Source organism: Gouania willdenowi, chromosome 17, assembly GCF_900634775.1.
Source record: "Gouania willdenowi chromosome 17, fGouWil2.1, whole genome shotgun sequence".
Lineage (NCBI taxonomy): Eukaryota > Metazoa > Chordata > Actinopteri > Blenniiformes > Gobiesocidae > Gouania > Gouania willdenowi.
Window position 1 is genome coordinate 36608086 of NC_041060.1, and position 11875 is coordinate 36619960.

Below are 11875 nucleotides of genomic sequence, written 5' to 3' on the forward strand. Positions count from 1 at the left end.
CGGCTCATTCGTTCATCTCATTAGGAATCAAACACGTTCACTTCTCATCTTTACAGAGTGGAGACACACGGAGCCAAACGTGTGATTTATTGGTTTATTGATACGACTGTTTCATACAGATTCATGTTGTAGAAAAGCTCACTGACCAATAGGAGCCACACTTAAAGTCACATGACCAGTGAAACACGATAACATAAATAAATCCAAATAAAAAACTGTCATCACTGACGAGAGACTCAGAGATAACAACAGTTATATCATTATCATTTCACCTAATGTTCACAACTTTGTTCCTTAATTATTAATATTCACACTGTAAATATTTAGTTTGATCTGATCAATACTTTATAGATATGGATAATGTAGTGAGGGGGTGTGTCCTAATTGTTCTTCCAATATGTCTGTAACTCCATCACATAGAAAGGTAAATATGGTATAGTAATAAGCTCCACCCACTCTCTCAGAATATAGAAATAGATCTGCTATACATCCTATCTGGTGGACATGTCAGCTCCTCTAAATAGTCACTAAATCAGTGTGTGTTTGGGTCCAATAAGATTGGATGGAGCACCTCTTAACTCCTCCTTGTTTTTGTTCAGGCCTACTCTCAGGACGCCTACCTCCATGGCCAAAGGAGCTACAGTGGAACCGCCTGTCACATTCCTGAACCGCCCCCAGTATGCTACCCCAGAATAGACTGTAAGCCCCCGGGCATGGCCCAGGCCACAGAGCTGGCAGCACAGGTTGGCCGTGGGCCCCCCCGCCCCTCCAGACCACTGGTACCGCAAGGAAGTCCCGGTGCCACCGTCTGTTCCCCCAAAGAGCCAAACAACAGTGTGTGTGCGCAATGAGGGCGTGAGGACGGTGGTGATTCCTCCCAATGCAGCTCATAAGGCTCGCATTAGCCCCGCCCAAAGGATAGACTTTGTGGATCCAGCCTTCAACAGGGCCAGGCCCGCCTCTCTGGCCCAGTATCCTCATCCTCGGAAGGCCGACGTGTGTTTTGGAGATTTAGGAATGATTCCTCATGGAGGTCAGGTACCTTCATACCTGGGCGTCCATCCCAACATCGATTGGCGTACTTACCAGACGTACAAAGAGTACATTGACAACAAGGGAATCCATTCCCACGGCAGCAGGACCATCCAAGAACGGCTGGACAATTTCAGAGCCCCCACTCAGAATTTTGGAGCAATTCACCACATTCCCAAAGCAGACTGGGTTTCTAAAGGGGTACGACGAAGGAGTACCTCCCATGAGAGGACGTACCATGGACCGCCCCCGCCTCACTTCCACATGGCTCCCCGCAGTGCCTCTCAGGATCGTATGAGCGTGGCCGAGATGAACCACGGGAGGAACTGGGCTCCTCGAAGTGTGTCTCAGGACGGACTGGTACACCACGCACGGTCCACGGACTACGGGGAGTCCTCCAAGGTGAGTCGACCCATCAAACAGAGAGTCTACGCATGCACAGAACAAGGTATGAGGCCCAGCCGGCAGTCCATGCCCCGGCACGCCATGCTCTACAGACCCTCAACGTTTTACAACAGAGCCCCCAAGGCCTCCTTCTACTCCAAGGGAGACCCTCTCCAGAGCCTCCCCTCACCTGTTCCCTCAGGTCACTATGGGAGGGGCTCCAGCACAGAACATTCCTTCAGTGAACAGAGAGTGGCGGTCAAGGTCCTGGCCTCCAATCACAGCCAGGGCATGACACGGGCTGAAACCATGAAACCTCCTGAGACCAGAGACGGTCCGGCAGCCGGACAGCGCTCGTCTTCATGTTCCACTCCAAAAGACGCTCGGCAGAGGCCGGGGATCCTAAAGCCGCCTCCTCCCGTAGACTCTCGGAGTGCTCTCAACGGTCAGAGCCCCACGGAGTGTGGTGTGGTGCTCAGAGAGAAACCTTCTCCAGGGAAGCATCCCAGTCCACTCCGCCAACCGTCCTACATCCTGGCCGTCAACGAGGAAGGAAGTGACCACACCGCAGACGTGGCGGCGTGCTGGCTTCCCAACGACGCACGTCGAGAGATGCACATCCGCCGCCTTGAGGAACAACGTCACAACTCTTGTTCCAGCAACCTGGACGAGTCCTTGGACCTGATCCCCTTTATCGGTGAGTGGAACCCAGCACAGCCTGGGACACACCTTTGGTTTACGTCTCACTAAAGCTACTAGTTAGCCTTATCACTCGCACTAACCGCTAACTCTTCATTACCTTAAAACTATCCCTAGTGTGTGTGTGTGCTTTAATCAATCTAACATTATAGATCCAACATGGTCTGTTACATTAACAACAAGATCATAAATATACAAATAATACATGTTCAATGGTTATTAGCAGCACTAATTATAATAGGATCACAAAATATGAAATTATTAGAAAGCATAACTTCTGTGTTTTCTACCCAGATTTAAGGAGTTTTATCTATTATTATTATTATTATTATTATTATTATTAATGAAATTATTCTAGGATGGATTTCCTTTGAGGTTTTTTAAAATGTACAGTATTGTCACGTGACCTACTGTAAAGCTGTGTATGATTGTCTTTATATTTACTCTTTTTCATTCCATCCTTCCACCTGTCCTCTTCTGCACCCCTTAAATTATAAACCCAAATATAAATGACAATTATTAAAGTCACATTAGTGTATTTACAAACCTGTAAACTAGGGATGGGCGATATGGCCTAAAAATACAATCAGATTTTCTCCTAAAAAAATTTATTCATGATTTTTCCCAATTTCTCTCCTACTTTTTAAAGAAGGAGGGAAAAGAAATGACAGCAATGTCACAAAACAAGTTTGGATTTTATTTGATCAAACATGACAGATTTAACCTCCATTTACCTCCTGGAAATAAAGTGTCAGCTGTTTTTTTGTTAAAAATAATCATATTGAATGCAGACTAAATTGTTAACGTTGCTAAATAGTTAGTTGCACCATTTTCAAACACATTAACAAAGAATTCTCTCAATACTTAACCTGAAGAAAAACTTAAAATGATGTCATTTTTCAGACAATGCTACATGGTATGAACCTGGGTAATTTCACCACTGCTGAATATTTTAATCCTTTACATGAGGCCATTGTAACTTAACTCTGTGTTTCATAATCATTTATTAGTTTTTCACTAGTAACATAAATAATATAAAAACCATTGCATCACAAAAACATTTATTTTTGAAAACACGATACCAATTAAAGCCGCAAGTGGCGTCGTAGGGTCCGAAGAAGTGGCCGGGGTTGGTAACCTAAGGTCGCGTGTCCCAATGTAGGGGATCAGGGTTCGGTCTGATCAAATTTGGTGCTAATTGGTGTAAAAACAGCTGCGATATTGCATTTAAATGTTTTAGCATTAGCCTAGCAATAGTATTAGCCTGACATTAGCATTAGCTAGTAAAAGCTTAGCATCAGCAAAAACCTAGCATTAACATTAATGTAGCATTAGCATTAGGCTAACAATAACATTTACTTAGCATTAGCAAAAACCTAGCATTAATATTAATGTAGCATTAGTATGGGCCAAACATTAACATTTACCTAGCATTAGCATTGGGCTTGCATTAGTTAGCATTAGCTATAACCTGGCATTAGCATTAACCCAACATTAACCTGGCAATAGCATTAACCTTGCAAATATATTAGCCTAGCATTAACTTAACATTAGCATTAGTAATAACCTGGCATTAGCATTAGCCTAGCATTAACTTAACATTAGCATTAGTAATAACCTGGCATTAGCCTAGCATTAGCATTAATTTAGAATTATCATTTTGCTAACATTAGCATTAACCAATCATTAGCAATAACCTTGCATTAGCCTAGAAATAGCATTTACTTATTAACATGAGCTAGCAATATCTTAGCATTAGCATGGACATATTATTAACATTAATGTAGCATTAGCATTAACCTAGCAATAGCATTAATGTAGCATTAGCCTAGTAATAGCAATTATATTCCAGTATAACCAGTAAAACCAGTTAAAAATCACTTTCAGTGAATTTAATGCAAATCTATAAAAAAATAGCCAAGATACAGCATTTAGATGTGATGGCGAAGGATTTTATGGTGACGTGATAGGCCCCTCCCACTGATCACAGCCTGTTTTTTCTTCATCAGAGACCTGCTCCCATCTTATAAGATTCATCCAACACTATTTTGAGGTCAACACAACATCGTCTTTCCGCTAGAGCTGTTAGCGTTAGACGCCACTAAAAGCGGCGCCCTCTGAGAACACAAAGCATGATGGGTAATTTTCATATTGAGTCTATTTATATATATATATATATATATATATATATATATATATTGTTTAGGGATGGACAGTCAACATGTGTATCAAATATAAGGCAGTTTGAACTTGGTATATGAGAGTTATATGCCTTTTCCTATTACGATTGATGATTTTGAGTCTTCAGTGGGTTCTAAGTGTTCTGGCTGAGTTTGAAGGGAATCAGATGAACCCCCTCAGACTAGTTTGCGCAAAAGCGTTTCTAGGGCGAAATGCCATTTTTGACCTTTGACCCAAAATGGTTGACTTCCTGTTTGGTTTTGGGCATGGTCATGATGTAACTTTTTGCTCATCTTAGGGTCAAGAATACATGTGGCGAATTTTGTACATATCGGTCAAACCTGCCGGCCGTGCGGTTCCATCGCATTTTCAGTGTCTAATGTGTGCGCAGCATGACAGCAGACAAAGTTAGTATAATAATAATAATAATATTACAGGGCTCGAGACTGAGAGTATATTTTCAGTTTGTGCGATTAAAAATTTTATCTCGTCGCATTTTTTCAAGTTTGTATGGTAACTTTATTTTATACCTTATTTTGTACTTTATTTTATACTTTATTTTATACCTTATTTTACACTTTATTTTACACTTTATTTTACACTTTATTTTACACTTTATTTTATACTTTATTTTATACCTTATTTTATACCTTATTTTACACTTTATTTTATACCTTATTTTATACTTTATTTTATACCTTATTTTATACCTTATTTTATACTTTATTTTATACTTTATTTTATACTTTATTTTATACCTTATTTTACACTTTATTTTATACTTTATTTTATACCTTATTTTATACCTTATTTTACACTTTATTTTATACCTTATTTTATACTTTATTTTATACCTTATTTTATACTTTATTTTATACCTTATTTTATACCTTATTTTATGCTTTATTTTATACCTTATTTTATGCTTTATTTTATACCTTATTTTATACCTTATTTTATACTTTATTTTATACTTTATTTTATACCTTATTTTATGCTTTATTTTATACCTCATTTTATACTTTATTTTATACCTTATTTTATACTTTATTTTATACCTTATTTTATACTTTATTTTATACCTTATTTTGTACTTTATTTTATACCTTATTTTATACTTTATTTTATACCTTATTTTATACCTTATTTTATACCTTATTTTATACTTTATTTTATACCTTATTTTATACTTTATTTTATACTTTATTTTATACCTTATTTTATACTTTATTTTATACCTTATTTTATACCTTATTTTATACTTTATTTTAAACTTTATTTTATACCTTATTTTATACTTTATTTTATACTTTATTTTATACTTTATTTTATACTTTATTTTATTTTATACGGAGTGGCTGAACGCTTTAAGTCCCACAGAGTGTACCCTCTCTCTCTCTCTCTCTCTCTCTCTCTCTCTCTCTCTCTCCGCGCTGCAGGTAAAGCAACGGTGAATAAGCCGAGTAGAAACATCAATGTGCTCCTTTGGAGTGCTTGTGGTCCGTGAACAGAGTCAGACATAACGAGTCGATCACTGAGTTCACGCTCACATTGAGAGCAGCAGTAAAAATGTAGAATGTGCTGAGCTCAGCAATAAAGCGTACACACTCATCAGAACCATCATGGAGGGACCAGAACTGATGGACTATGATACCAGGACAAATGTTCAGCTGTGGTTCTCTCAGAGCAGGGGTCTGCAACCTGTGGTTCTGGGGCCTAATATGGCCCTTTGACTCTTATACAATGGCTCCCTATAGCTTTAAAAACTATTGAAATGATATTTTTTTACAGAGGTTATTAATGACAAATAAAATCATGATATAACATATTATTAACGTAAAATAAATCAGGTTGTACAATGACTCAGCACATTCCTACAACATCTACAGACCATCAACTTTCCTCCACATGTGACTAACCTTAAGTTTTAAATCCCTGGTAAGAAACTAAACCAACAAAAACACTATTTCTGGAAGAAAATACAGATTTTAATTGTGTGGGAACAGATTCGTTTAACCACCAATGTACAGGTTAAATATGTATGTTTTATGTGTGGCAAGAAATGAGTAATTAGCATGTGTTGATCACATGATCATGTGTTATTATATTCATGTTACTTTTTGTAGACTTTCATATACATTAACTATAAAAATCTACTTTATAAACATTGTGTTCATGTAAACTGAGATGTGTAAGAATTTGAAGATAAAGATACTGTTTTATTTATTAATGTTAATTTATTTTATTTTAAACCATTTTTAAGTTTCCATTTATACGATCAATCCATCTATCCATCTCCATATCCGCTTATTCCTATTTATCAGGGTCGTGGGGGTCTGCCAGTGCCTATCTCCGGCTCTCATTGGGCGCTGGGCGGGGGTACACCCTGGACAGGGCACCAGTCCATCACAGACAACACAGACAAACAACCATTCACTCTCTCATTCACTCCTAAGGGCAATTTAGAGACTCTAAACAACCTGACAGTCATGTTTTTGGGTTGTGGGAGGAAGCCATGATCAATATAAATGAAATCAAACATTATTCTCTATAATTCTAACTGTATATAATATAATCCACTGTATTGTCTTCATAGAGAAGGTCTTTATGGCTCCAGGAGGACTTTAATCCAGGTGAGATGAGGTTCAATGGTTCCTTGTAGAGTAAAGGTTACAGACCCCTGACCAGGGGAAGAGGGTTAGGAGACCCCACTATCAGAGCTGGACCCTCTGAATTTAATTCATGGTGAAACAATGCAGATGATAAGTTGGTTATGTTACTGTTAAATTAATTCATGTACAGCATTACTGTAAAATAAAAACAGAATAAATGTAACATGTTGTTATGATTTAATGTTATTTTAAAAAAATTGTTACGTCTTCTTTTAAAATGATATAAAATAAATGACAGAAAACATGAAAACATTTAGCAAATATACAGTATCTAGTCATTGTCAATCTTTATTTCATACAAAACTATGGTACGTTAGTTAACTATTCATCAGCATGTATGTCTATACTGTACCCCCCCCACCCCCCCTTTCAAAAAAAGGGTCTTAATTTTGCCTTTGTGTGATGACATCATTAGAATCAGTATATTTATAATTATCTGATACAAACTGTATTGTTTTGATGTCATAATTAACACACGATATATTGGATCCATTTTTGAATTGATCAGTAAAAATGATAATTAATTTAAATAGAATCATGAGTCATAGATTCACTTCTCTAATCATGGAACAATAGATAGATAAAAATAGTGTGTGATGATGATGATCCTCATATCTGTATCATATTTATATTATTTTTCTAAATATCTGTATCATATTTGTATTATTTATCTACGACTGTAATGTTTGTGTATCTTATCCTTATTTTTAACAGTCTTTTACTTAATTATACACTTATTTAATGTTTATTCTTTCTTTTGTCTTTGTTAAACATTTTATTCTTTTATTTATGATTTGAGTTTTCATAAAGTATCTGTAACAAAAGTCATTAATAGAGGAGCTATGATTGTGATGTGTATGTTATTGTTGACCAGTAGAGTGTAGGATACCTGAGGCTTCTTAGTGATGCTTCTACTAGCTTAGCTTAGCTTAGCTTAGCTTAGCTTACAAACGTGAGCTTCACTCCTCAAAGAGACGAGAATAGATGAATGTGCTGGTGTTCCACAGATGAACCCGTGAGCCCCAGCGTGGACAGAGAGGCCGTTCCCATCCCCCCCTCTGCTGTTATATCTGTGGCTCCGTCCATCACCAGCGGGCCCTCCAGTCAGGGGTCCCCATGTCTTCCTATTCGCCGCCAGCTGTCACATGACCAAGGTACAGGCTGTGTAATGCTAGTGTCCATGGGTCAGGGTCATTTATAATGATGATTAATTAACATTATGGCGTAATTATAATTGTATTTTTTTTAAATCTGTTGCTGTCATAATCATAATTTATTTGTAATTGATTTTAGATCATTTAATTTGTAATTGTAATTGCCATGAAAATTTTATTTAAAAATTCTCAATTATAATTTAACGTTAAACTGTGGAACCATGTTCTAGATCTATGTACAGTTCTACACATATGTAGTTATTGATCATTATTAAAATGTGTTTCATATCAAGCTTTACCACATTTTATCATTTAAAATGAATATAAATCTAAGGGTATAGTGATATAAAAAGGCTCCGCCCCCCAACATAAATATTTAAACCTAGGTTTGAGAAACACATTAAAGATAGATATTAGTTATTAGTGTATTTTACAGCTGATTTAGGACCCGTTAGCATTAGAAATGCTAACAGAAAGCTAACACAAGAGAAAGGTTAACTTTAATAAGGCTCAGTAATTGTGATGAATGTGAAAAGTGTAATTGAAGAGGTGTAGAAGTAGAGTTGATGTTTTCTACATGTGTTCAGAGTCTCTACGTAGTGCTCTGCTAGAGTCTGACTCCACCAATAAGACGGAGCGCTCCAAGTCCTACGACGAGGGTCTGGACACGTACCAGGAGGTCCGAGGGTGAGTGCACCTCACTTTGTGTCCCTAATAACATCCATCTGACCAAACTGTGTCCTCCTCCTCTGCAGGAGGTCGTCCAGTAAACATCTGCCAGGCCTCAGAGGTCTGAGGAAGGTGAGTTCCTAATGCTACACTGCACACAATCACATTACCATGGCAACAAAAAACTAAATGCACAAAAAGACAAACACACATAGTGACTCCAAAAACATACATTACAGAAAAATACACTAAACAAATAAAATATAAAAATGAGTAAAACAACAAACACATTTATTATGTTCATGTCTGATAGAAATAAACCAGATAAATCACACACACTTATTTTACACCCACACATAAACCTTTATAACACTACAGAGTATGTACACCTCTATGTACATACAACCTTCACACACACACTCATTTGGACATAATTGACAACTCTACTTAAGCTCCTCCCACTAGCTGACAGTGATGTGACAAACCTTCATTCTCAGCCAATAGGAAGATTAGATTGTAATAGCCTGGTTTCAACCCATAGAGGGCAGTAACTGACATTTGACAACTACAGTAAATATGTTTTCTATAAAACCAGTGTGTGTGGGGTTAAGTGGTGATGTTGGTCTACAGGCTTTAGACGGACATAAATCATCAGACTCTGGATCTCCTCGAGACTCGTCCTCAGATGTTTTCACTGATTCCACCAAAGAAGGTCTTCTTAACTTCAGACAGCTCAGCACGGACAAGAACAAGGTACACACACACACACACACATCATCAGCGCCCCACTGTTGTCTATGACAAGTTACTTTTACATTTAATAAGTAGCAATAATTGTAGATATCTATCGTTCAATTTTGACGTGTTGTAATTTCAAGGCCAAATATCAACATTGTCATTTTGACAAGATGCAATTTTAATTATAGATATTAACAATTGTGTTCCCGTTTGTGTAAACCACATTGTAATCTTTTATACTTCATCACAACTTGTCACAATGTATCCATTTAATCATAGATATTTATAAATAATGTTTATTCTTGATATCATCATATCTATTCTCACTAGTCATATTTGGTCTTACATTTCATAAATTGAATTATCGATATCTAAAATTCATTTCTGACTGTGGTATTTACAATTAAATAACTGATATGTCAGTTTGGGATTGTAACTAGTAAGAATGTAATATCACATATCTAAAATATCATTGTAACTAGTGAAAATGTAATTCTTGGTAACAACTTTTTCAGATATCTACAGTATAACTTATACATACATTATATGTATATATATATATATCTTTACATACATACATAATAAATACCTTTTATAATCCACTAGTTAAAATGACATATGAGAATAAATGATGTTCTCCTGCAGCGTGTGGGAGGAGGACTACGGTCCTGGAAACAGATGTACTCCGTGCTTCAAGGTCACACCCTGACCTTGTACAAGGACAGGAAGGACGCCGTAACCCACGGCGACGAGGAGCCGCTGCACATCAGCGTGACGTCCTGCCTCATCGACATCTCCTACAGCGACACGCGGCGTAAGAACGTGCTGCGCCTCACCACGTCTGACCACGAGTACCTGTTCCAGGCCGAGAACCGTGACGACATGTTGTCCTGGATCAGAGTGATTCAGGACAGCAGCAGCCCTGACGAGGAGGTGGGATCGCATCCCTTTTTATTTCACACTGTCATTATTCACAAATATTAGGCAAGAGCTCATTTCATACACAAGGCAACTTTACGTGATTTAAAAGTTTACAAATCAGTAAAAACATTTCAAATCAGCAGAAAAAAAACATTTCAAATCAGCGCACACACTTTTCTAACTTTAAATCACTGCACGTTGTTTGATTGCATCATTGTGTCACACGCTACTATTCGGCCTTGATTTTAACTCACTAAACCAAAGGCTTTTTTTACAATATTCGGTGCATCCCTAATTGTTTTTCCATCCCAATTACAACACAAACACAAACTGAACCAAAATATAAACACAATGCTTTTGTTTTTACTCCTATTTTTCATGAGCTGAACTCAAAGATGTATTTTCTATAAACACTAAAGACATATTTCTATCAGATATTGTTGATAAATGTGTGTTAGTGAGCAGAGATAATCCCTCCCACCTCACAGGTGTAGCATATCAACATTCTGATTGGACAGCATGATTAGTGCACAGGTGTGCCTTAGGGTGGCCACAATAAAAGGCCACTCTGAAATGTTCAGTTCTGGTGTGACCACCATTAGCCTCCCACAGTGCATCACATCTCCTTCACATAGAGTTGATCAGGTTATTGATTATGGTCTGTGAAATATTGGTCCACTCCTCTTCAATGGCTGAGACAAGTTTCTGGATATTAGCAGGAAGTGGAACACGCTGTGGTATCTGCCCACCCAGAGCATCCTAAACATGTTCAATGGGTCACATGACCACTGACTGTGCTGGTCATTCAACAACTGGAAGGTTTTCAGCTTCAGGAATTGTGTTTGGATCCCAGCAACATGAGGCCGGGCATTAAACTCAGCATTTTTAGAGTGGCCCTTTATTGTGGCCACCCTGAGGCACACCTGTGCAATAATCATTCTGTCTAATGAGTATATTGATATGCTACACCTGTGAGGTGGGAGGGATTATCTCTGCTCACTAACACACATTTATCAACAATATCTGATAGAAATATGTCTTTAGTGTTTAGATCATGAAAATGATCAGCTCATGAAAAATGGGAGTAAAAACAAAAGTGTAGCATTTATATTTTTGTTCCGTGTATGATTTTCAATTACATTTATAACATCATAATTGTAATTAATTATCAATTAGGTGATTATAATTATGATTCACCCCAATCCTGGATTGGTTCCAAAGTGGTTTTCTATGTTAAAATTATGCATCTTTAGTCTGTTAATAATAGGTGTGTGCGTGTGTGTATCTGTGTGTGTGTGCGTGTGTAGAACTCTGCAGTGACGAGTCAGGAACTGATCAGTCGTAAGATCAGGGAATACAACCTGAGGTATGAAGGCCTTCCTCTTTCCTCCACTGTTTACATCATCATCATCATCGTGTGTGTGT

The 11875-nt window shown here is 37.5% G+C and overlaps 1 protein-coding gene across 1 annotated transcript in view; it reads left to right on the forward strand.

Annotated features, from left to right (window-relative positions):
• The window catches only part of arhgap21b (Rho GTPase activating protein 21b), a 75598-nt gene that overhangs the window by 50579 nt on the left and 13144 nt on the right, over window positions 1–11875 (forward strand). Inside the window, 8 exon segments of the mRNA XM_028471926.1 lie at window positions 600–752; window positions 754–2113; window positions 7976–8122; window positions 8710–8809; window positions 8878–8923; window positions 9422–9544; window positions 10175–10462; window positions 11758–11816. Of these exon segments, the coding sequence (XP_028327727.1) occupies window positions 600–752; window positions 754–2113; window positions 7976–8122; window positions 8710–8809; window positions 8878–8923; window positions 9422–9544; window positions 10175–10462; window positions 11758–11816 (2276 nt within the window).